The following is a 26,374-nucleotide window of genomic DNA, read 5'->3' as shown; positions in this document are numbered from 1 at the left end:
TTATGAATTTTCTAGGTAAGCCAGAAATCTTAATTTTTAAAAAAGGTGTCAACTAATTTGAGTTTTAAAATCCATGAGCCAAAAAAGTACCTGTGTGGGCCGATGCTCTCTGGAAGCTACCAGTTTGCAGACCCTGCATGGAGCTCCCCAAGCCTCATCTGCAGCCTTGGTGAGACACTGGATCTAACCTTAGACCTGGATGCCAGGGGCCTGTCCATGCTTAGTCTGCCCACTCTGGCTGGCACTGTCTTTTCCGCAGGAGGGCCTTGGACAGCACTATCTGGGGCCCATGTCCCCTTCTAGGTCATGCTTCTGGTACCCTGGCCCCGGGAAACCTCTGGGGACCTCCCTTCTTCAAGAGGCAGCTTCCACCCCCTAGTGTGGACACCTTCAGGCCTGGAGGATTGTCAAGGGAGGACTGTTAGCAGGCTGGGGCTGTGGCCTCATGACTGAGATGCATCCCCCTTCGCAACGGGATGCAGTGGTGTGGAATCAGGGCCAAGACTACCAGCCAGAGTCCTGGCTGGACAATTGGTAGGGTGGTTCTTTCTGTCACTGTCCTGCCCGCGTCAGGCGACTGAATAGCTATTTACCTCGAGTCCAGGCACTCTTCAATGCATTGTGTCTTCTGACCCTTACACCAGCTCTGAAGATGCTTGTAGCAGCAGCCTGTTTTACAGGAGAAGGCACCAAGCGCAGGAAGTTGCACACGGCTAGTGAGTGATTGTAATTGATCTATAGGAGCAGACTGTCTCAATGACCAGCCCACCCTCTCTGGATGGCTCTGGGAGCCGGACAAAGCCCCCCCCCCCCCCCCCCGCCTTGTCTGCCCGGGTGTGGCCTCAGCGGTGGTACAAGGAAGGCTCCCCGGGTCGCCAGTGACTGCCTCCCAGCTGCCCGGCCTCGCACCGCCCCAGCCTCCGGGCCGCCAGGGGGCTGGCGGGGACGGCGGCGCCTGGCAGCGGGGGATTTGGATGCGCTGGCGGGGCGGCCCCGGGGGAGGGTGTCGGGGCTCCGACCGCCCAGCGTCTCCCAGCATGCCCCGCTGCAGGGCTCCGGGACTTCGCCATCGGCGGGCCCGCGGGAGCCGCAGGGCTTGGGAGCCGCAGGCGTAGGTGGGTGACTGGGGCGTCTGCGCTGGGTGGGCTGCGGAGGGGCCCCGCGGAGACCTGAGCCCCGGGGCGCAGGGCCGGAGCCGGGCCCGGGCAGGGCAGGGGCCGGGGCGCGGGGCGCGGGGCGCGGGGCGCGGGGGGAGGGGCGCCGCCGCCCTTTGTCCTGCGAGCGAGTTGGGAAGGAAAGTTGGAGCTGGGCGCTCGGAGCCAGCTGAGCCCCTCTCCCGAGGGCCGGGTCCTCCGCTGGCGCCCCACACACGCCGGGGCTGTGGGATGGGTGTTCGGGGTGGCCGGGCAGGGAGAGACCCGAGGGTCTCGGGCTGTGTAGTCCTCGAAAGTCGAGAACTCAGTGGAGGGGAAAGGAGAAGGGACGGGGCAGGAAAGAGAGAAACACAGCGGAGAACGCGAAGAGAGAGAAAAGCACACAAAGAAACGCCCACACAGACAAAGCACAGAGGAAAAGTCCTAGAGAGCTTGTGCAGCCCAGGACGCATGGGAAGAGAGGCAACCGAGCGCGTGGTCTTGGAGACCTGGGGGCCGGGGGAGCGAGAAGGAGGGAAACTCTGAGAAGGGGAGGGGAAAGCAGTGAAGACAGATAAGAGGGAAAGAACAAAGGCTAACGGAGGGAGACAGGGAGGAACAGTACAGAGAACTACGTATCTAGGAGAAACTGTGACAGAATCTGAGATTTAACTCCTCCCCTCACACTATGAAAGGTGTAGAGAAACAAGACCTGTCAGAAGGCCCTGGAAACCTCTGAGAAGGCCTTCTTGGCCCTGTAAGCCACCAAATTCCCACCTTGTCTACCTCGTAAGCTCCTATTCATCCTTCAAAACCAAGCTCAAGCATCAGTAGCCCTGTGAAGAAGGCTTTCCCAGAAGTCTCATGCAAATGCAGTTACTCTGTGTATGTCTGCACATCACTCAGGCACAGGGAGTTAAAATGGCTTTTTTTCTACTTGGCTCTTTCCAACAGCTCCTCAATACTGGGAGCCGTGTCTTTTATGTGTTTTTATTTTTTATTTTTTTGGTACCAGGGATCGAACTCAGGACCTTCTGCTTGCGAGGCAGGCGCGGTGCCATTGAGCTAAATCCCCGGCCCTTTTTTTTTTTTTAAATCCCGGATCTTCAGAAATTAGCCCAGTCCATGATGCCTTGTAGATGATGAATATATACTTGTTGAGTGACAACCAAGAACATTTGGATCCTCCAAGACACGGCGCATAGACTTCAGTGTAAACAGAGGACACGTATCATTCTGGGCTCATCGAGACTCCTAAGTCAGAGCAGTCCTTGTTCCAGCAAAGAAATTAAAGCCTGGAGAGGGGAGGAGACTTGCTGAAAGGGGTGCAGGTAGAAAGCCCACAGAGAAACACTGCTGTGAGTAGGTACTTCTCTGAGGTACCCTTGTTCCTGTGCAAACTCTCCGTGAGTTTCCAATACAATTGTGGACTGTAGAAGGACATTTCTGCAAGTGACAGATCGCGTCTACAACAGATTATATCATCTAATGACATCATAGCTATCTTGGTTTGCATAAATACACTCTGTGGTGATGACACACATGTCAGGCCATACTTGTGACCATAAGCCACGCATGACTGTGAAACAGCTTCCTGAGTAGGACCAGGCAATAGTCAGTGAATGGTGAAACAATTTTACCATCTTCTTTCCTCCTCAGAAAGGAAAAGGAAGGCGAAGGTCCATTTAAGTTTCAGTGGGTGGCTTTTTGCGCTGACAACATGAACACATTCCTTAACCTCCCTGAACCTCACTTTCCTTGATTAACAGTAGGGACACTAATGCCTTCCACAGGATAAACACTGGCCTGGCACAGATGAGATCTCTTGTCAGCATGATCCCAGCCTCTCCTTCTTTAGCAGATATTCTTTCATGCCCAGGTTTTGTAGATGTGAAGACAGCGGTGCTAGGTAAAATGCTTCCTTTTGCCCCAGGTTTAAAAACCCAATCCTGGTCCAACTGGGAAGCAGCCTCCCAAAAGAAAAGGCACATTTGAGCAGGGCATAAAGCACATCTTGATGGTCTTCATGCTCTCAAGTCCCTGCAGGTACCTTAGGGAAACCTAATGTCTCATGCCCTTACCTGCCCCATTTGTCACTTCTTTCATGGCTTCTTTACTAGGTCTACCCTGCCTTGTGTTCTCTCCAGCTTCAGCCTGTGTGGAGGATGTGAGCAGGGCTGAGTTGGGAGCCACCCAGAAGCATGGAGACTGTGGTGATTGTTGCCATAGGCGTGCTGGCCACCATCTTCCTGGCATCGTTTGCAGCCTTGGTGGTGGTTTGCAGGCAACGCTACTGCCGGTCCAGAGACCTGCTGCAGCACTATGATTCCAAGTGAGTGGACCTGTGGAGGGGAAGGAGGGGCTCTGACCAAAGAAACAGAGGAGCACGAGCAGTTGTGTGTTCCGCCATGCTAGCTCAACTTTATCTCTCCTAAATGGTACCTGGAGGCTGGCCTACCCAGGAAAGACCTCAGAGCTTAAGAATTTTCCTTAGGGCCCTACTATCCTGAGCTACTTCTCTCTCTGTTCACCGAGCTGTTGAGAAGGTCACTGAATATGTTCACCTAACAAGAAGGCACAGTCATCTATGCACAGCTGGCCATTTAGCAATGGGACAAGGTAAATCCCTTTCCAACCAAACCCTGGGGACAGAAATCTCATGCCCACCTCAGTCACATATCTAAGCCACAAATACTCCGTATGGTGAAATCCCAGTATAGGCCTGTCTCTATTTGTACAGCAGATTTCTCATGACGAATTTTATGTGAAATAGATTTTGTAAGCAAGATCCTATTTCAGTTTAGGGATTTTTTTGGAAGGTGGGAGGGGTACTGGGGATTGAACTCAGGGCCTATAACATGCTAAGGAAGTGTCTATTACTGAATTGAGGATGTTTTAATTGCTAGATCTTTAAAGGACCTTGGCAGCTGTCCCTGAGTTTTTGTTATCCTTCTGCCAATTCTGTCAGCACATCTGTGGAGTGGTTAATAATTTGTAAGTGCCCATTTAAATAACCCAGGAAAGCTCTGGTATTGTAAAGAATGCTGCAGCATCTCGGGATTTAAAGAATCCTGAAGAGGAGGGAGTGTTTTGATGTCTCCCACTTCTCCAAGGCGGGAATAGAGAGGAGACAAAGGTGGTCCCAAGAGTGATTCTGCAGACCAGGTAGAGGGTGCAGGTAGGCTGGGGTAATAGGAACATTATCTTTTCCATACAATGTAGGGTTGATGGGCAAATAAGTGATAAAGGAGAGTAGCTCTGTCTAATACATCTTTTTCATTATATAATTATAGCTCTACTCTTTCAGTAGCTCATCTGATTCTATTTCACTCATATTGTGGTGCTCCTGGCTGCTTCCTCAGCTCAGCCCTTCCTTAACTTAGCCCTGTACCTTGCCATCAGCTATAACCCCAATAGGGTTAGGTTTGGATCCAGAACAAGTAGGCTCTGCTCTAATTTATCAACTCCTTTTGTTCTTGCAGTTGTATTAGTCAGCTTCCTGTCATGTGAGGAATACCTGAGATAATTAACTTACAAAAAGAAAAAGCTTATGATTTGGAGGGTGTAGTCCATTATCTGCACTGCTTTTATCAGTGCAATGCACTGCATTGCTTTTATCCCTTAGAGGGGCTGGTAGATAGCAAGGGTAGAGATCACATGGTAGAATCTCAAGGCAGGTGATACAAGGATCTTCTACTAGGCCTCACCTGCCTCCCAGTAGTGGCACCCTGGGGACCAAGCCTTTAATGCTTGGGTTTTTGGGGAGCATCCAGACCCAAACTATTATCAGTGGGCTGCAGTGAGAAGGTGGTCAGCAGCTTCACCCATCCTGACACCATAACAAGATTTTTTCCTTCCAGGCCCATTGTGGACCTCATCGGTGCCATGGAGACCCAGTCTGAGCCCTCTGAATTAGAACTGGATGATGTTGTCATCACTAACCCCTACATCGAGGCCATTCTGGAGAATGAAGACTGGATTGAAGATGCCTCGTAAGGCCTCGGGACTTTGTGCTCTCCCATAGACCCCTGGGGATGGTAAAGGGGCTCCTGGGCCCCTCTTTTCTGCCTCCCTGTGGCAGAGCACTCTGCTGGGCATCCAGTGGTGCTTCCCTGCCCCTCAATTGGGGAAAGTTAGACTAGGACATGGCAGTGTTTGTCCTTGCTCCCTACACACCTGCCATTTTGTAGACCTGAACACCCAGGCCTTTAGATGTGCAGCAGAGATTGTTATAAAGTCACCCCGTGTGCTTGGGTTATCCTTAGGATGCCTGTGAATTTGACAGTCAGGCTCCAGGGGTGAAGCATTGTCCACTCGAGCATCCCTCAGGGATCTCTTCATCCGGTGGGAGAAGTTTGTGCCACTTCTTTCCCTTAGCCATGCAGTCATCCATCCGTTCACTGGGCATGTCTGTGGGCTGTTATGTGCAGGGCACTGTACCTGGACCCACAGATATTCAAATGATGGGGAAACTGCAATTATAGCATCACAGGAGCTATAGGGAATCTCTGTGCGAGGTGCAGTGGGCAAGAGGAGGAGGTAGCGTTGAGGTTTGCCTGGTGGGAGGGAGGTCAAGGTGGCCTTCTAGGAGGATGTTACAAAGGGGTATCTTTTGATTTGGAATAAAGGGTAAGAAGGAGTTCACCATGCTGAGCCTAGGAGGAACAGGGAGCATGTTGGGCAGAGGGAACAGTCTACCAGAAGGGCAGAGTTGTAAAAAGCATGCCTTGATAGGTGGGGAGCTGAGCTCGCAGGAGGACTAGGTAGGGTGTAGAGGGGCAAGGGAAAGGATCCTGGGCTTGTTGATTTCACATGAAGGCATTACTGCCCTTGGGTGGTATCCAGCTGTGCCCCTGGTCAGCACTGGGTGAGGAGCAGGGGGGAGGTAGGCTCTCTAGATCAGCACTGACACCTTCTTTTTGTCTCCCCAGGGGTCTCATGTCCCACTGCATCGCCATCTTGAAGGTAATACTCTGATTCTCTGTGAGATCAAGGACAGTCTCCGGAACACCCCAGGTGTAGACCAGAGATGTTAGGAAGTGCACTGAACCCTTGCAAGAGGCCTTGTTTTAGCCTGACACTTGGTACTTCTACTGTCTGTGTCCACTCCCACCTTTTTGGTCTGTTTTACTTTAGTATTTTTAAGATCTTTTTTAGGCTTCACTTCATTTGGTCCGCTTAACACAATGACCTGCAAGACAGACAGTCTGTGTGGTCACTAGCCCCAGTTTTATCAACTGAGGTGAAAGCTACATGCTCAAGGTCATGTAGCTGTTTTTCCCAAGCATTTTCTTTAACAGAGAGCTCAGGTCTGCACAGCAAGTTGACTTCTGTATTTGGACTTCAGTTACTGGAAAGTCTCACTGTTTGGCTACTCTCGCTGTTTTGGCTACAACAGTAGCCAAATGGGACTGTCAGAGTTAAAAAATCCAAACCATGCGTACTTCAACTTGGCGTCAGACTTACTTTGAGTGCCCGATGTCTTTGGAAAATTGCATCCAATTTGCATTGCAGTAATTTTTATATTTCAACATTAGTTTTGTGATTCTTGCCTGATACTACTCTGCTGAATAGAAGAATGATTCTCAAGTATTAGGCCAGTTGCAAATATGAGCTTCTTTACTTGAGTAACTGTACTCTTTGTCTCTTTGTCTAGTGGTTATTCAAGATTTCAGAAAAAGACAACCTTGTCATTCAGTACAAGATATTAAGAATTCTGTATCCTATCTCTTCTTTGGCTTTCTCTCTTGGAGCAAAGGAAGCTTACTAAGAAATGGTTGCCTTAGAGTCTGGACTTATTTAATTCCAGGAAGCTCTTTGGATGTATAAATACTGCTGTAGACACAGAATAGTTATAGGTATAAATAGGTATAATAACTATAGCAATTAAGCCAAATTATATTTTCCTTCTCCACCCAGGATTTGTTCTGTGACTGGGCTTTGTCCCTAACCTGTCAGATAAATGGCACCTATGGAGGGAGAGGGCTTAGCTGGGAACAGCCTTACTAGTTGAAATCAGTGTCCATCTTAGAGACCTCAGATCAAAGGAGCAAGCCTCTCACCCTCTTCATGGGCTTTCAAACCCTTGTGCTTGGTCACTTGTCCTTAAACCCTGTGATGGGACTTGGAGGGAGAGGGCTTGGGCATTCCGCTCGGTGTGCTCCTGGGCTTCTTTCTGCTCTCCTTTCCAGCCCCAAGTACACAGCAGGCAGTGGGCCTTCTTTGCAGGGATAGGAACATACCCAGTTCTTACCTGGAGGAAACAAGCTGGGTGTGGTAGTGGTGGCTAGTACTGTTGGTGGGTGATGAAAGGGCCATGTGTCACGGGCTTGCCTTTCCCCTGCTTTTGCTAAGGTCCTTTCATCATCATCTGACAAACATGCTAATGACACAATACCTTTGAGAATTGTTGAAATGCGTGCCATTGTTTGGAGAATGTGCTTCCCGGGAATAATGGCCCTCTGTCAGGCCCTGTTTCTGCAGGCACTTTGCCACAGATACTGTCCTTTTGGGAGACTTAAGCATGAGGTGAAGTAGAAAGCCCGGTCCCCCCACCCCCCCAGGTGAGAAGGTGAAGTCAGAGCACATGATTGTTCTTAGATGGATTATTCCAGCTTAGACTTCACTGAGCCAGAGCTCTGCCCTTGATCTAAAGTGTCCCCCACAATGCTCTCCCCACCCCATTTCTTCTCATCTTATCTTTTTACTTCCACTCAGCCCTTATGGTAAAGGGCCAGCTGTGTGGTGGTGCCCAAGGCGGGGCCATGTTTGTCTTTGTGGGGGTGGCAGAAGCCCTTGGAACCGTGTCTCCCTTCATCACTTCTCTGTCTGTTGTATTAGATTTGTCACACTCTGACAGAAAAACTTGTTGCCATGACAATGGGCTCAGGGACCAAGATGAAGACTTCAGCCAGTGTCAGTGACATCATTGTGGTGGCCAAGCGGATCAGCCCCAGGTGAGTGGTCAGCGGCCCTGAGGTGCCCACACTCCATGGGGGAAGGTGAGGTGGCCTGCAGGCCAAGATGTAGTAGGTAGGCACCTTTAGTCATCCGTGTCTCAAATACGTCTGGAAATTTGGATATGGGGACACCTCAGCTAAGCTAGTCTTCCATGATCCCCACCTTCAGCATGCTTCTGATAGGCCTTTGAGCAGCTCCAGTGTCACTGGTTCTGACAGTCTGTTTTACAGCTCCCTGGGGGCCTCTCCCTTCTCCCTGTCACATTCCAGCTGGACTTCCTTCCTGCCTTCCCTTGCTACTCCATCTTCCAGCAAGCCAGCATTTTTCACTGGGACCCACCTCCTTTTTCCAGTGACCTTCTGGCCCTGCCCTTGTGCCCAGCCTGTATCTGTACGGGGGACTAGTTTGGGGACCTCTGCCTTATGTGGTGGCCCTCACTCACCCAGGCTCCACACCCCAACCAGCAGCCTTCAGGACTGGGTGGGAGGTGAAGCCCTACAGTGTACCGACCTCCTAAATTCCAGGGTGTTTGCAGAAATCCTATGTGGGAGGCAACCAGCAGGATTGCAATCAACAACTACACCCCCTCATCTGGGCTCCGCTTTGCAAAGAAAAATAAAGCCCTTTTCTTGGAGCAAAGGGCAGTACAGTACTAAGTTTGTGCTGCCATCTGGTGGCTGGTATGTGGATATGCCCGAGCCGAGAAATAATCCAAATCCAGGATGTTTTCCTTATCAGCCACCTGGTCCCTCTCCCTGGAGCGCCCCCCACTCAGTTCTAGGGGCCTCATTTTCTTTGTTGCTATGGTAAATCACAAAGAACCAACCCTTTCCCTGCCTTAAGATGAGCCAAACAAATGCAACCAGCTTCCTGTGGGTGGACAGCCTATGAGGTCCTCTGAGGGATACGTGGCTGGATGCATTTAAACTCTGTCTAGAGAGTTCAGTGAGGTGAGGAAGCATGAGGGAGGCCATTCAGAGAGGGACTCAGCTGGGCCAGTTCTTGGATTTCTCTGGAGCTGCTCCCGGTGGAGGTAGCTTTGTGGTTGGTATCCATGTCTGCCAGCCCCTACCCAGGCTTGGGGCAAGCACCAGACAGTCCTGCTGGTCACTCACTCATTATTATTGGAGATTCTGCATGGCTTCTATCTGTTAGGCTCTTCATCCTACTTTTTGTGTCTTCTAAGAGCCACTCAAGGGGCTGGACAGTCCCTGTGATACAGATTAGGAGGCAGCATTTCAGGAGAGGCAGGACATTGAGGCGTCTGAGGGCCAGCAGAAGTGGTCACGTGCTGAGGTGAGGGTGTGGCGCCCCCAGGAGGGAGGGCCTGCCTGGTGCCTGTGGGCAGTCCTAGTCACTCGAGCTCCCTGGACTACTTCCTTACTGCCTGCTGCTGTAATTCAATTGGGGCTTTGTCTTTTTCGCCCTCATACTTTCTCCTTCAGGCTGATTCCCCTCGCCATTGTCTTTCCTGCGCCATTTATTCCATAGAGTATGTTGTGGCCTGTTATTTCGGGGAGAGTGTCTTCCTCCATGGGCTCTAGAGAGAAAGGGAGGGGCTGCCGAAACAGGTGACCAGGATGACCCTATCTGTCCACTTCCCCACCAGCTCCTCAACCCTCAGTAAGAATGAGGGGATCTTTTTTCAAGTATTTTCAGAAACCAAACAATATGTCTTTATTTTTCCTTCCTAGCAATTGGTCTGTGGGCACAGACTTAGAGCAAAACCTTGTACTCCACAAATTAGAATGGATTGTAGTTCCTTCCTGAACTTGACTGAACAGAAATTAACCTTGAACTATACTATGTGGGAAAAGGGACACCATGGAGCAGTTTGAACTTAAATTAAACTCGTGACTTTTTTAGTGTTCTGTGTTACTGCCGTAGCTGTGACCCCTCCCCTCTTGAACACAAAAGTAATAAATGCTTATGAAAGTGAAAATACTGCAGAAACAGATTATCTGCAAAGTGGAGTGCTCCCTAATTCTACTCCCTCCTAATTTCAGGAAATAATCACTATTAAGTTATAAATAGTCCTCCAGATTTTTTCTTCCTATAGTTCATAGCTTTTGGGTGTTTTATACAAATGGGCTCTGTAAAGCTTTACATATTGTTTGGCAGTTGCCCTTTTGACTTAGTAATCTTAAACATCAGTCTGTATGTGTGACCGTGTGTGTTTAAACTGTTGGAACTGAAACAACCAGGAAGCAGAGTTTTCTCTAACCTGAAGCTGAAGTCTTTCAACTGAGCATGCAGAAGCAGTTAGAGAACCTCGGAAGACAGGGTCTGGAATTTCGAGAGAAGGTTTGGAATACGGATATCGAGAAAGGCAGACGAAAAGGAGATGAGGGAAGTGAAATATTGAAAATGGTTGCTTTTGCCTCCCTTCAGAGTGGATGACGTTGTGAAGTCCATGTACCCTCCGCTGGACCCCAAGCTGCTGGACGCACGGTGAGAAGGGTGGCGCACCTGCTTGCCTCTTCACACTGAGGTTCGCCGTCCTGTCACATCTGGGAGGCTGGCTGATTGGATTGTGTGGAGAGAGCTGTTTTGCTGGGTTCCCATGGTGACCCCAGTTCTGAGTAAATTCACCTAGGTGTGAGCAGTCAGCCACTTGGTGGACCAGGCCTGGCCGGGTAATAGACGCTAGACTTCTTTCTGAAATCCCTGAGAAGAACCAGTTGGAGGTTTTAGAATTTCATAGTTAAAGCTGGGCATAGTGGTGCATGTCTGTAATCCCAGCACTTGGGAGGCTGAGGCAGGAGGCTACATGATGAGTTCAGGGCCAGCCTGAACTACAAAGCGATACCCTGCCTCACAAAACCAAAAAAAAAAAAAAAAAAAAAAAAGAATTTCATGGTTGAACATCTGGCCATGCCAAGTTTTAGCTGTGCCTCCCCTCCCTTCATTCCCCCACCGCTCCCTCTGATCTTTGGAGCCCAGAAGCAGACACACCCAGGTGTGAGTGCTGCCAAGGGGCCCGTGGTGAGCAGAGCAAGGAGTGGAGGGGACACATTCTCCATAGTAGTACTCACCTCCACTGGGAACCCCGGAAACACTCCTCCCCAACCCTCCCCTGATACTCACAGGATACGTGGCCCTTATGAAATAGCTGTGTTCCTGTACCAGGTGTAAACTCATTAAACTCTCTCTCTCCCTCCCCCTCTCTCTCCTTTGCTTTTTAAGACTATCTCCCAGGCACATTGTGTACTGCTTGCTGATAAGCAGTGAGTGAGTCATGGGACTTCCGCTTTGCTTTAGTTTCTCTGCCCCACTCCTGCTGCTGCTCCTCTTTGTCCCAGGGTTACTAATCTGTCACATACCCCCTGTGTATCTGGCACTCACTGTATCGAAGGTGTTTTACAGTAAATCTTTTAGTACTGAAAAACAAAACTCCTCAGTTTGATTTTCAGTTAATTTTTTTTTACATTGGGTAAGCTATCCCTGAGCTTTATTGATTTGTGATCAATAAGGGATGCTCAAGGTGATCTTTAAGTGGCAGCAGTTGGAGATCTGCTCGTCCAGTTGATCAGCTCAGAACTGCCTCACAAAACCCTCTCCTGGGAGATGTAATAGGTGACCTGCAGAAAGTGGCTTCTGTAGTTTTAAATAAGTTTGTGAGACAAAGCATCTTATAGTCTCCCTTGGAGCTTTCTCGGGTACATCAAATGCTCCATCAAACGCTGCTTCATTTAACCTTGTTTGACCTGGTCATCCCCAAATCTATCTGAGCATAGAACCATCATTCCATTCCACCAACCTCCCAGGGAAGGGTCTCCAATTTGTGGAATGATAGTCTACCGTGTATCCATTTGGGATTTTGTGTTAAATCCCTCCTTTCCCAGGGAACCTGATCCTGTTATTTTTTTTCTAGGACAACTGCCCTACTTCTGTCTGTCAGTCATCTTGTGCTGGTAACCAGGAATGCCTGCCACCTGACTGGGGGCCTGGATTGGATCGACCAGTCCCTGTCAGCTGCTGAGGAGCACCTGGAAGTCCTTCGAGAGGCAGCTCTGGCTTCTAAGCCAGAGAAAAACCTCCCAGGTCCTGAAGGCTTCCTGCAGGAGCAGTCAGCCATTTAGCCCTAGAGGTGGGCAGGTGGCCAAGGTGGCCTGCTCCGTGCCTGGGTAGTTCAGCTGAGCTCTCCACTTTTCCTGTAGAGTTAGTTATTCTCCAGGGTTCAGAAGTCCAGCTGTGCCTGGGTGCCTCTGTTGCAATGGCAAGTGGTGGCTGAAGAGTGGCAGTCTAATACCACAGTTAGGGGAGACACCATCCACCACTTGTACAGCAGAGTGTGGAAGATTGGGTGCTGTCAGCTTGATTTAGCTTCCTAGTGTTTGGATGAAAATTGAGGTGCCCTCTAAAAATCAAGAGGTTTCATATTAAAATCAGAATTTCTGGCTTCTCGAGCAATCAGAAGGTGTACCAGTTCTGATCGGCAGTTTTAAAAGAGGACAATCAGAACTAAGTAGAGGTTGTCTTTCCTTGTACTCTCTGGCCTTATACAGTCTCACCTGACCTGTTTGTTTATTTGTGTTACTTTCCTGGTCCTGGAGCCACCCGAAGCCCTTCTTCCCTTTACAGGTTTGGGTTTGAAACTGAGCACTATTCAATTGATTGTTTCCTTTTTACCATTATGCCTGCAATTTCACCTAGCTACCTCTAGGTGAATAATAGATTTATACTTATGTTTTCCTCACATGTGTGGTTATTGAGTCAAACTCACTGATCATCTGTGGTGGGATGGATTTGAAAAGGGAGAATGGAAGGAGAGAGCCTGAGAATACTGAAGGTATCTCATGTGTGTCCCAAAAGGAGATTTAAGCGCCCCTAGAGGTCAGGCACAGGCTGAAGATAACCACCATAAGGAGGTTTCCACATCAGCAATGACATCCACCAAGGGTGTGTTCTTTCTTCTGGTATCTGTGTTACAAATACTGAAAGATTTTAGGCTCAAGATTTTAGACTCAAGATTTTAGGACCCAGAATCACAATTGTATAATTCAAGTATAAGCCACAAATCGCATAATTTCCAAAGCATATATGCTTTCTTTTTTTTTTTTTTGGTACTGGGGATTGAATTCTGGTCCTTGTGCTTGCGCAGCAGGTGGTGAAACCACTGAACTAAATCCCCAACGTATGCTTTCTTATAAGAAAGCCTGAAGTACTTTGCTTCTTCCTAGTACTGCTTCTGTCTGTTTCTCTCTCTTTGTCTCACTATGTAGTTCAGACTGGCCTCAAACTCATGGTCCTGCTTCAGCCTCCTAAATGCTGGGATTATAGGCATGTGCCCCTACATCCAGTTGTGGTACCCGTTGTGAAAGAGTTCTGGCTGGGGGGGCTGCCCTGGTTTATATTCCATGTTGTTAATCATGATTGGAGCTGCATATTTGTTCTCATATCATTTTCTCTGTCCTCATTTAAATCAGAAAATCCCTCAGCCTAATGCTAGGAACCAGGAACCCCTATTCTCAAATCCAAGGTGGAGGTAAACAATCACTTGTTTGTTGACACATTTCATTGTGTCTTGGAAGATAGGTTGCTTCTAACCAGCACAGTGTATTTCAAACCCTACCTGGGATATAGAGGCAGGAGAGGAAGGTTGGAGCTCATTCTCATGGACTGCAGGATGGATCCCAGGGGAAACTTTGCTGATTGTTGTATTAATCACTTCTCTGTTACTGGGACCAAATACCTGACATACACGATTTAAAGAAGGAGAGGTTTCTTTTGGCTCACAGTTTCAGAGGTTGCAGTCCATGGTCAGCTGGCTCGAAGGAAGAAACATCAGGGCAGAAGGGCCATGATGGTGAAGGAAAGCTGCTCAACCCATAATACCTAGGAAGCAGAGAGCAGAGGAAAAGCCCAAGGAAAGACATTCCTTTCAAGGCATGCCCCCAGTGATGTCCCCAGTGACTGGCTTCTTCCAATCAGGCCCCACCTCCTTAACAGCACACTGACCTATGGATTAATCCACTGATGAGGTTAGTGTCCCCGATGATCTAATCACCTCTGAATTCATTAGCCTTTTGGGGGACATTTTTGATCCAAACCATAACAATTGCCCATGGCCATTAACCCCGAATACGTGTTATATAATTAACTCCCATTTCATTGGCAAGTTGTGACTGAGACGTGTCCACACAGTCACTTTTGACTGTTCTCTTTGAGGCCTTTACATACAGGCAACCCTAGTTCTTTTTCTATCACCTCCCCACACTTTTTTTTTGAGACAGGGTCTCCCTATGTAGCCCAGCTAGCCTTGAACTCACAGCTATCCTTCTGCCTCAGCCTCCCAAATGCTGGGATTACAAGCCTGTGTTTCCATGGCCAGCAGTCCTCCCTCTTAACACTTTTATCACGGGACTGGAAATCATTGTGCTGAGGTTGCAGAGGCGTCCGCAGCTGTAAGTGTCTCCTGTGTGTTAACCCGGGCCAGAGTCCTGAAGTAGACAGAAGCAGCTCTGAATGGACGCCTCGGTCCCCATCTACCAGGTGAGGGGTGGTGAGGTTTCTCCACCCACCACCCGTGCAGAGCCCTCCGTTGCTTTCCTCCTTGGAGCTCCACCCATCCTGGTGCACCTGCTTCCCTGAGCTGAGGTGCTGCCCTTTCCCCTGGGAGGAGAGGTGGCCAGAGACCTGGAAAGTACTTGCTGGCCTGCAGGGTTTCCGGTGCTGCTGTGGTGTGGTTTTCCGTTCATTTTCAGTGCTGAACAAGAAGCCCCTTCGTGTAGTTGGTGAGGCAGTGGTAGAGGTGGAAGCACTGTTTTGGGGTAGGAGTGATCCCACTGCTATAGGCCTTGGGGGATTTAGCTGCCATTACCCCTGAGGAGGGGCTGGGTGGTGAGCACAGTGTTCCTGGGACAGTCTGCCAGGTATGGTTTCCCAGGTGATGGGTACATCCCAAGTCCCTAGTTCACTGGTGTTTATGTACATGTTGGCAGAGTCATCCTTCCATGGCCTTCACACCCCCCTGTTCTGGATTAGGACCATTAGACTCATATTCTAATGAATTACTCAGGGACAGAAATCCAGTGTGAATAGGGCACGATATTTGAAGTCACAGAATTAGATTTAAATTTGGGCCTGGCCATTTACTGTATGAGCTTGGACAAGTTACTTAACCTCTCTGGTCTTTAGCTTTCTCATCTGTAAAATCAAGAGTTCTGCCTCATTGGGTTGGCAGTCGACCTAACAAAATGAGGAGTGTGAAATGTCTAATTGTGGTTGGCGCTGCCTAATCAGTGTCAGCCCTTCTTTCCCCATGATCCCCCATGCCCTGATACAGCCAACCCAGATGGTGTCACCTCAGTCACCATGGCTTTGTCCAAGTAGGGACTGCTGTTCGTGGGCCCTGGAACCGAGTGGCCAGTGATCTAAAATCACTGCAGTAGAGAGAATGGCCCAACCTTGTTGCTGCCCTACCCCAAGCGTTTCACACCACGAAGCTAGTGGAAGTTCCCAGCCTCATCAGTGTCCAGAGGCTGGATTGTGCAAGCTTACATTCCTCTGGGAGATGGCAGCCCGTGAAACCACAGCAGGAATGTGTGGTACTAGCGGCCACCTTCCCCCAGTGCTTACTCTGCCTCCCTCATTCCCCAGACTGGGCTGGGAGAGCCTCATCTTGAGAACATGGCTTGCAGTTCAAAGGCTCATGGTTGCCTTGGGAATGTGGGGAAGGTGTCAGCTGAAGAATTCCCCTCCTTTCCTCCTGTTCTCCTTTCACTAAGGTGTAGTGAAAGCCTCCTCTCAGGGAGGTGCTGTGCTGGCCGCTGGGATGTGAAGCAAAAGGTGCAACCCCTGCCTGGACAAATGAGCGCTCAAGTTGGCCAGAATGGAGTGGGTGGCATGCAGAAACTGTGGGGGAGCTGATGCCTGCGTGGAAACTTAAACAAGATGAGGGCGGACAGCACAACCTGGGAAGGGCCCAGGGCCAAGAGGATGGCTTGCTTGGGAAATGCAGTTGACTGGGGAGCCGGAGGGTGGAATGTAGGGGTGAGAAGCTGGGCAGATTGGCAGGACATTAGGTCAGGAGGAACCTTGTAAGTAGGTCATCTTAGGGAGCTGAGATTTATCCTGAGCATAGTGGGGAGCATCATGGGAATCATGGAGACTTTGAACACTCAGATTTGCAATTTAGAAGGTGATGCTTCCTTCAGAATCTAGGACCCTACGGCCTTAGGACTCATAAATTTGCCTGGTGCCACATGTTTTCCCCAATGCTGAGAGGCTCGAATCTGAATTGCAATCTAAAGGCAGGGTGGGCAACTGGTTAGGGATAGAGAAAGAGGGGGGCGGGCATCAGAGCAGAAAATTCTGGGGAATAGTGTAGCGTGCTGTCTGCTGGCGGGCACCCACAGGGACTCCTTGCCAGAAATGCTGATGGATAGTGCTGAGAATTTGAAGGGTCTTTCCTGTTTTGGCCCATCTGAATTTTTTATGAGGTACTGGGGATCAAACCCCAGGTCTCGTGTGCTAGCTAAGCGATGTACGACTGAGACACATCCTCAGCCGAGTTTATCTTTATTTTTTCACCTCCATTTTCTAGGGAAGAAGACCAAAGCCTAGGAGCTGAGTAGCTTCCCTGGGTCTCATAATAAGAATGAGAGCAAGAACTTCATCTCCCCAGTTTGTATATTTAATCATTGCTCCTTCCTGCCAGGGTAAGGTGGGTGGAGAAATAAAGATAATGGAAAAGCATTGGAAATGCACAGGAAAGAACAGGTAAAAAGAGTCACTCTATTCTCTTCTAATAATTTTCATTTAAAAAATGATGTCATGACCCATGAATTAATTTCATGGCCCATAATTGGTTACAACCCACAGGATGATAGAACGTGGACACTAAAATGAGGGTTGGAGCATGGGTGAGGCATTTTCTGTCCATCTGAAATGACTTAATTTTATCTATTTTAAGTAAAACTTACATTTACCAGAATAGTGGCAAAAATTTATGGTGCAAAATGGAATCATTAATTTATTATATGATTGATTAGTTCAAGAGTCGTCTGTTGAGCACCTAACTGGATTAGGCCCAGAGATAGAGGAATAAGAAAAAATCTAATGCCCCTCTTGAGGCGCATGCAATCGAAGGTGGAAAGAAAGCCATAAAGAGTCATTTTCAGTGTTGCCTGGTAAGTGCTAAGTAAGGAATGTGTGCATAATGAGAGAACAGGGGAAGGGCAGCAAACCCAGTTCATGAGTTTTGTGGAGGTGGTGTCATCTTGGAAGGATTGTCCAGGAGGAGTAGGTGTTAGGAGGAAAAGACTGGGCAGGATCAGAGGAGATGGAGAGAGAGGGGACAGAGCACTGGACAGGAAGGGCTCCCTGGGCTGACATGACCTCGCATACTGCGCTCAGGATGTTACGACTGGCTCAGTTCAGCAAGTGTCAGATGGGAGCTGGGGCATGGTGAGAGAGGAAGGTGAGGACAAGACCCTGGAGAGTCTTGGGGGCCTTGTGAGGTCTTTTCGTTGTTCCTCCGGGTGGTAGGGAGCTGATGAAAGTCAAAACAGTACTTTCTTCCTTTTTCCTGGGAAACTAGCCGATGATGACTGCACCCTCACCAGCCTTTAATGCTGTCCTAATTTGATAGGTGGAGGAAGGTTTAGCACTGTGTTCATTTGCATTTCCCTGACTACTGGTGCAGTTAAGCATTTTTCATGGGTTTATTAAGCTATTTGTGTATTCATGCCCTTTGCCCATGTTTTGGCTGGAGTATAGTATATTTCTTGTCGATTTATAGAGCTCTTTATATGTGAAGGATAACAACCCTTTGCCATATTTATTGCATATATTTTCCCCAGACTTGTCATTTGCCTTTTAGTTTTGTTTAGAATGGTTTCTGTCATCCAGAAGTTTTAAATTTGGTGTAGTCAAATGTATTGATTTTCTTTCCCTTAGTGATTTCTTCTATTGCTTTTATGCTTAGAAAATCCTTTCTCATCCAGAGATCAAATAAATATCATTGAAAGGTTTGAAGCAGTAGAGTGTCATGGTGGATGATTAATAACAACATTCGCAGATTAGGTGTAGTAGCAGGAAAATAATAACAACATCAGGCAAGAAGAAGCCAAATTGTCATTTATCTACCCGAAACCCAGCTTGAGGTTACTGGTAGGAACAGTTAGGGATTAAAGTGATAAACAAAAGAGAAGAGGAAATCTGGGAAAGGTCAGGCAGACAGGGTGGGAGAGAGTTGGGTATGGAGGAAGCCGCATGTCCCCAGGTAGAATATCGAGAGCTAATGTCTAAGTGCTGGGGATGCTGGACAAAGAAAAAAACCAAACGTAGTTTTTGTCCTCATGGGACTCTAGTCTGTCTAGCAAGGGAAGTTGGATGTTAAGGAAGTGGCTGTTTTTAGTAAATGTGAAATTAAAACTTTTAAAAGCTTAAAAAGAGAGGTTTATTTATTTATTTATTTATTTGTTCCTGGGGATTGAACCCAGTGCCTTTGCACTGAACTACATCACTAGCTCTTTTTAATTTTGAGACAGGGTCTCACTAAGCCTCTAAGTTGCCCAGGCTGGGGTTGAACCTGTGATTCCCATGCCACAGCCCCTCAGACTGCAGAATTAGAGCTGTGGACCACCATGACTGGCTAGAGGGATTGACTCTTATGAACGATGATAAGGGAGACTGACACATCAGATGTCAAGGAAGGCTGTCACCTGAAAGGCTCCTTGATCTACCTTCTGGAGTATACATAGAAGGAAGAGGTAGAGTGGTGGGGACAGAAGGAGCAGCACATACGAAGGCCTTCTGGCAAGAGGATAAGACCAAGACCGAGCCAGTGTGGTGCAGAGTAGACAGAAAGGAAGGCAAGGTAAAGAAGAGGCAGGCGGTCAAGTCACACCAGACCTTGTAGGCCATGTGAAGAACCCTGGTCTTTCACGCAAGAGCTATGTGTGTTCCTTCAAATGGTTTATTCAAAGCTGGTGGGGTTGGAGAGGGTTGGAGGTAGACACACTCAGATTTGTTTTATTTATTTATTTTTTTTGGTACCGGGGATTGAACTCTGGACCTTGTGCTTGGGAGGCAGGCACCAGAACTACTGAGCTAAATCCCTGGCCTGCAGATTTGTATTTTAAAAAGATCCTTTTGGCTTCCGTGTTGCTATGGCCTGAATGTTGGTGCCCCGCCCACAATTCATATGTTGAAACCTAACAGCTAGTGGGGTAATTTTAAGAAATAAGGCTTTGGGAAGTGGTTAGATAAGGAGAGCTCCACTCTCAGGAAGGCATTAGTGCCCTTATTAAAGAGTTTTGAGGGTGCCTTTCACCCCATTTGCCATGTGAGGACACAGCTGGAAAGTGCCAGTGATGGGGAATGGGCCCTCTCCAGACACCAAACCTTGGACTTCCCAGCCTCCGGAATTGTGGGAAATAAATTAATGTTGTTATAAACTACCCAGTCTAAGGTGTTTTGTTTTAGCAGTCCAAGTGGGCTAAGATGTGTAGAGAACCAATTGGAGGGTGCAGAGTAGACAGGAGAGACCTGGTGCTGTTGCAAGAGATGCTGATAGCTTGACCTAGGCAGGTGTAGGAAGGTAGTTAGGGGCGTGGATACACATATTTAGGAAGGAAACTAAATAGGACTTGGGCTCTCGGGTTTTCGGTTTGCACGCCGTCTTAGTTACTTTCCCATCACTGGGACAAACACCCAACACTCACAACTTAAAGCGTGAGAAGTTTATTTTGGCTCATGGTTTCAGTCTGTGGTCAGTAGGCTGCAAAGGAGAAACAGGATGGCAGGGAGACCTGGTGGAGGAAAAAGTGCTCAACCCATGGCGGCCAGGAAACAGAGAAGAGAGGAGTCAGGGACAAGAATACAGCCTTCCAGGTCACACGCGTAGTGATCCACCTCCAACCAGTCCTCCAACCAACAGCACATTCAGCTGCTCAGCTCATCAATGGGTGAATGCACTGACGAGTGTAGCACCCTTGTAATCAAGTCACTTTCCACACAAGAGAACTGTGCGGGACACTTTAGATCTAAACCATACCATATACCTACATGGGGTGACACTTAGTGTTGGGGTCCCTGGCAGAAGAAACATCAGAAGACAATCAGGTTTGGGCAAGAGGTTAATGGAGTCTATTTTGGACTTGGAAAGTTTGAAGTACATCTGACTGGAGTTAGCTAAAATGAGTGAAGCTCAGAGAAACTGGGTGAAAGACTTTTTCTGGGTCACTATTATTAGCATTATGGCCATGGATGTAATTTGAGGGAAAGATTATGAAATGAGAAGAAAGCCAAAAGGAAATCCAACATTGAATATGATTTTCAACTAGTTCAAGGCTCTAAGTTGTGAGTGTTGGGTATTTGTCCCAGCGATGGGAAAGTAACTAAGATGGTGTGCAAACCAAAAGCCCGAGTCTGTCTTGGCTCACCCTTATCTTGCATGATTACCCAATGTAGTTATTTTGATGGTTGAATGAAACACTATATGCATAGTGCCTCTATAATACACAGAGTCAGAAACTCAAACCTAAGTCTTCCAACTGGCCCTGGCCCTCAGGATACTTAGTGTTTACACCAGGCAGGCCCTGCCCTCCTCTGAGACCCAGCTTTGGGGAACCTATCACTTGAGAGCTGTTTGACATTGAACTCCAGAGACTTTGGGCCTTTGTGATCAATGCTCAGTACACGTAAGCACAATAATTTCCAGAGCACATAAGCAACATCTACTGGATGATCATACCTTAGAATGATAATCATGCCACCTTGCTTTTCTAGAACATGTCGTTTTTTCAGAGAATTTTCACAACGATTATCCCAGTTGTTCACCACAGGATTTTTTTATTATGATGTGCATTTGCATATTTTATTTACCTATAATCCTTTTCACTGCTAAAACAATAGCATTCCGAGCAGACATGCATATGGATGGCTTACAAATCCACACCACCTCTTAATCATAAGCTTTTTTTTGTCTTCTTTTCCCATTTTATTTACTTATTTTTTCCCATTTTATTTTTAAATAATGAGTTTTATCATCTTGGCCATTTTCTTTCTCCTGCCTTCATACAACTCTGTTTTTTTTTTTTTTTTTACTTAAATTCTTTTATTGGTACATTTTAGGTATACAACACATTTACATTTCTCATTGGGAATTGTACCTTTACATGATGTATCTTGGTTCTTATTTTTTCCCCATTCCTAGCCCTCCCTTCACCCCCTCCACCCTTCCCTATTTACAAAGATTTTATTTCCATTTTTTCCATTTCTCCTTTCCCTTCTTTCCTTTCCCCTGCCCCTCCCACTACCCCTACCCCTTTGGACCTTTTCTTCCTATTTTGCATTATCAATTATTCATTCTAATCATTGGTACATTTTAGGTATACAATATAATGACATTCATCATTGGAAATTTACACCTTTACATGATCTCTCTTGGTTCTTATTTTTCACCCTTGCCCAGCCCTCCCTTCAACCCCTCCATCCCTCCCTATTTACAAAGATTTTGTTCCTATTTTTCCATTTTCTCACATTAATTCCATTCCCTTCTTTCCTTTCCTCTACCCCTCCCACTTCCTTCCCCTTTGCCCCTTTTCTTCCCATTTCACTTCACCTATTATACGTTTTAGTCCTTATTTACACTTTCAGTTTCTCACACCAGAGAAACTATTCGGTATTTATACATGTGTGTCCTATTTATTTCACTTAAGAGTATTGCCTCAATGTGCATCCAGTTAGCTATAAATGTCTCTAATTTCTCATTTTTTATGGCTGAGTAGTACTCCATTTTATAAAAAACCCACATTTTCTTTATCCAGTCTCCAGTTGATGGGCATTTGGGCTGTTTCCAAGTTTTAGCTATTACAAACTGTACTCCTATGAACATGGGTGCACATATATCACTGTGGTATGATTCTTTTAATTCTTTGGGGAAGATCCCCAGCAGTGGAATAGCGGGGTCAAATGGGACTTCCAGTCCTAGTTCTTTGCGGTATCTCCATACTGATTTCCACAGTGGTTGCACCAGTCTACACTCCCACCAGCAGTGGAGCAGGGTTCCTCTTTCCCCACAGCCCCGCCAGCATTTGTTATTGGTTGATTTCTTGATAGCAGCCATTCTTTGTGGGGTGAGGTGGAATCTCAGCGTTGTTTTCATTTGCATCTCTTGAATGACCAGTGATGTTGAACATTTTTTCATGTATTTATTTGCTATTTCTACTTCTTTGTGTGAGAAATGTCTGTTCATTTCAGATGCCCATTTTCGGATTGGGTCTTTAAATTTGGGAAGTCTGATCTTTTTAAGTTCTTTATAGATTCGAGATAGCAGACCTTTGTCTGAGGAAGAGCAGGTGAAGATTTTTTCCCACATTATACAGCTCTGTTCTTTCTCTTCCTTTTTGGCACTTGCCCTCTTCATCTCCTCTTACCAGTACCATGGGGCCTGGCCTCAAAGCCCATGGTTACAGCCCAGTCAGAGACCCACGTTTTTGACTTCTCTTCACCTCATTCCTCTCTGATGCAGGGAGGAATTTGGCACTGAAGTTTCCTTTTACCCTTGACTACAGATTCGTTATGCAAGGAAACCTCATGATCATGCAGCCTCAGCCAGATTCTTCCTTTGCCCCTAGCATCTTAAAGATTCTCTTCTGCTTCTGAGCCTCAAATCATTCCTTTTTTCTTCATCTGCATAATACTTCTCTGATTTCCCTTTCTGTATTCTTGATCTTTATCTCCTGCTATCTGTATTCATCCTCTCATTAAACACATGTCAAGCACTTATTCTGAACCAGCCTCTATGCTGGGCCCTGGGGACTCAAAGACTCATGACCTGGACTTTGACCTTGAAGTGCTCACTGTCTGCACGGTGCATCTCAGATCTGGTGGCACATTTGAGTCATCATCTGAGGAGCTTGAAAAATATTAATGCCAGGGTCCTAGCCTTAGAGATTCTGATTAAATGGTCTTTAGTGGGACCTAGCCATTGTTATCTTTCAAAAGAGATTCTAATATAGATTCAAGGGTGAGAACCACTCATTGGTCTAACGGCTGAGACAGATGTGGAAAGAAATGCTTTTCATACAATGGGAAGACAGACATAAACAAAAGGGGCTGGAAGAGAACAGAAAAGCTCCTCATGCTGTCTGGGAAGTGAAAAAGTGGGGATGGTAACCCAGAGTAGTTGACTCAGTGCTCTTTCATTCTAGAAAGCCTTTTCTCAGCACCTTCCCTGCCCACCAATCTTCCAGTTGGATAGGAGAAATGAAAGTAGAATTACCTCTGTCTTCTTAAGGAATAGAACAATTATGAGCATGGACTAAGACATTCAAAACCTAGCTCTTCCACTTGCTAGCTATGCGACCTTAGGCAAATGGCTTAACTACCCTGTGTGTGTGTAAATTAAAGGAGCTTATGCATGTAATGTGTGCATGTGAATCAAGAGAGCTTATGCATGTAAGGTATTTAGTCCATTGTCTAACACATCGTAGGTGCTCCAAAAATTGTAGCTGTGTACTTTTTGAGGTACCACACATACATGGTGTCCAGCATTTCTTTTTCCAGCAGCAAGTGCTCAGATGGCCTTCTGTGCTGCCCTACTGGCCCTACTGCCCTGCTGGAGGCTGCCGCTCTACTTGGTCCTGCTTCCTGCAGTCCTCACAGGCTGATGACTGAGCCTCCATCCCCTCTGTGCTCTTCATAATTACCCACTGTGCTTTCTCAACCCTGTTTCCTTGGCTAGCTCTCGCTTTCCTGGGACCAACCTAAACTAGATAGCAAGTCTCTGTCTCAAAAATAAAAACAAAAGGGAAAAAAGGTGGGCTTGCACACACTCAGCGTCAGACTTTCTGTTTGGTCATGGGTAGGGGAGTGGCCCTTTGCTGACCTGACTGAAGAGAGCTGCAGAGGGATAGAATCATGCAGAGAGGCTGCACGGCAGAGTCATTGGAGATAGGTCTGTGTATGAAGCCTGCTGTCGTCAAAATAAATATCTGCTGGAGAGGCCGCGGGATGCTGATGTTGCTGGGCAGGTGACAAGGCGTGTGGAAAGGTAGAAGAAAAATACAAAGCACCTCTCGGGTAGCATTAGGCCCTTTTCTCTTGTCTCATTTTAAGAGCCGGAACATGCCAGAGGAGATGAACAAAATTGTATTTGATTCCCATTTGGCTTGGGACCCTTATGTCTCATGTAATTGATTTGGTCTCCTTGGGGCTTGGAGGAAAGCAGGGAACATGTTACTCAGAGCCCCTAACATCTGTCATCATGTGACAGGTGTGATAAAAAGTCAGAAGACCATAAGCAGTGTGGAAAGTTCAGAGGTAAACTCATTAAGTTCAGAAATCCAAGGTATGTTTGGGACAGAAAACAAAGGAAAGTCATCTTATGCCCCAGGGACTCATAATCAGTGTGTTGGAATGCTACAGCCAAAGAAACCTGGAAAGATAAGAAGCCTCACCATGAGCTTTGTGTTGGGGGCTGTTCTAAACTCTTATGGGCAGTGTTTCATTTAATTTTCACAATGTGTGAACGATCTTACGAGACTGGTATGATTATTCTCATTGTGTCAAATCTCAGAGAGCTTGAGACACTTGGAGTCACTATCACTCAAGTAGCTGATTTGGAATGAGAGCCCAGGTCGGGCCAGGGATTTAGCTCAGTGGCTCTGTGCCTGCCTGGCAAGTGCAAGGTCCTGAGTTCAATTCTTGGTACCCTCCCCCCCAAAATGCCGGGTGTCTTGGCACACACCTGTAATCCCAGCACTCAGGAGGCTGAGGCAGGAGAAGATCTGTGAGTTTGAGACCAGCCTAGGGTACAAAGTGAGTTCAAGGCCAGTCTGAATTACAGAGTGAGACCCTGTCAGAGAGGGGGAGAGAGAGAGAGAGAGAGAGAGAGCGAGAGAGAGAGCATGCACACTCGCCCAGGTCTTCCAAGTCCAGCTTTTAGATGCTTGCCTCTGTATGGTGGTTTCTGCAGTTTTATGAAAGGTGGACTTTGCATGATTCCTGGAGGAGTGATCACTCCTCCTTTGGAGAGGCTGACAATGCGGGGGACAGCCCTGTCCTTCAGGACCCCTGCTGCCTGCAGCACCCTGGAGGGATGGAACGCTGGGTGTGACTGTGCAGCTGCCCCTTTCTTAAGTACACAGAGAAGAAAGTTTTCCTGCTTGGGGACAAAGTTCAGAGAACAGCCTCCCCCTGAAGGTAGGGGCTGCCAGGCTGCCAACTGTGCATAACTAGCCAGGAGACCTGGAACACAGCGTGCTAAGGGGCGAGACGGAACAAAGAGCAAGTTCAGGTCCTTTTTTTTCTGAGTATCAGGCTCCCCGCCCAGTGCCACAAGCAGCTTGCACTTGGATGTGCTACTGAGTACTTCCCTGCTGGTAGATTTGGAGATTCACATCTCACAATCTTGCATCCTTAGGGGTTTTCCTGAGACCTTTCAAAGCTTGTGTGAGCCCACTGAGGACCTACCCCTGCTGAGCATTGCAACTGAAGAGGGACTCACTGACTTCTGTTGTCTCTCATGACTCACTCAGCTGTCACTTCCCTCAGCTTTGCATGGAGCTGTTCCCCTCAGCTCACTCTGTTCCTCAGTTCTTCCTCAAGGTGCATCTCAAATGTTGCCTAACACGATAATAGGTGGCACCCACAAATACTTGATGTCGATGTGTTTTTTCATTCATTTAATCCTCTCAACAGCCCTGCAGTGTAAGTATCATTATGGTTCCCAGTTTGTATAACAGTGAGGTACAGAAAGGTTGAAAAACTTTTCCAAGGTGACAGTGTTAGCAAATAGAACACCTACGATTGCACCTAGATTGACTCCCAAATACAACCTGTGTTGCTTAACCGGGGATTCTGAGGGTTCTGATTCCAGGGTTTCTGAGAAATGCATCATTAGGCTATTTTGCCATTGTGTGAACATAGCAGAGTGTACTTATACAAACTGATAAGACTGCTGTGAGGTCACTGTTGTATATGTGGTCTGGTCTGTTGTTGACTGAAACATCTGTATGTGACACTTGATGGTGAGGAAGTTGGCAGCACGGTGTAATGAAGGACCCCAGATTGGGCTCAAATGTTGGTCCCACCACTTAGTTTTGTGAGTTTGGGAGTAGTTTAGCCTTTCTGAGCCTCAATTTTTCACCTCTAAAAGTGGATAATACTTCCAACATCATATAGCTGTTCATGATGATTAGTGATAAACATTGAAAATGTCAATCATTTATGAATAATTAATACATATTAATTTCCTTCACTTTATCTCTTCCAATTTTGAATCAATCCACCAATCAATTATGTAAATATAAAACTTTAGCATGGAA

The 26,374-nt window shown here is 47.3% G+C and overlaps 1 protein-coding gene across 2 annotated transcripts; it reads left to right on the top strand.

Annotated features, from left to right (window-relative positions):
* The first annotated feature begins 850 nt into the window (after window positions 1-850).
* On the top strand, window positions 851-12,788 carry Tmem98 (transmembrane protein 98). Of its 2 annotated transcripts, none has more exons than XM_004870609.4 (7): window positions 851-1,115; window positions 3,281-3,465; window positions 4,994-5,125; window positions 6,065-6,098; window positions 7,974-8,089; window positions 10,485-10,544; window positions 11,968-12,788. In XM_004870609.4, the coding sequence occupies exons 2-7, from the start codon at window positions 3,335-3,337 to the stop codon at window positions 12,173-12,175; spliced, it is 681 nt and encodes a 226-aa protein (XP_004870666.1). In that variant the 5' UTR covers window positions 851-1,115; window positions 3,281-3,334; the 3' UTR covers window positions 12,176-12,788. The 2 variants fall into 2 exon arrangements, with proteins under 2 accessions (XP_004870666.1, XP_004870665.1); XM_004870608.4 differs by having other exon boundaries at window positions 908-1,115; window positions 3,254-3,465.
* The last annotated feature ends 13,586 nt before the right edge of the window (window positions 12,789-26,374 follow it).

Source organism: Heterocephalus glaber, unplaced genomic scaffold (genome assembly GCF_053883595.1).
Source record: "Heterocephalus glaber isolate CG9 unplaced genomic scaffold, H.glaber_assembly_v1.0 deba00001564, whole genome shotgun sequence".
Taxonomy (NCBI): domain Eukaryota; kingdom Metazoa; phylum Chordata; class Mammalia; order Rodentia; family Bathyergidae; genus Heterocephalus; species Heterocephalus glaber.
Note: the sequence above shows the minus strand (reverse complement) of the source record. Positions and strands in the feature narration are given on the sequence as shown.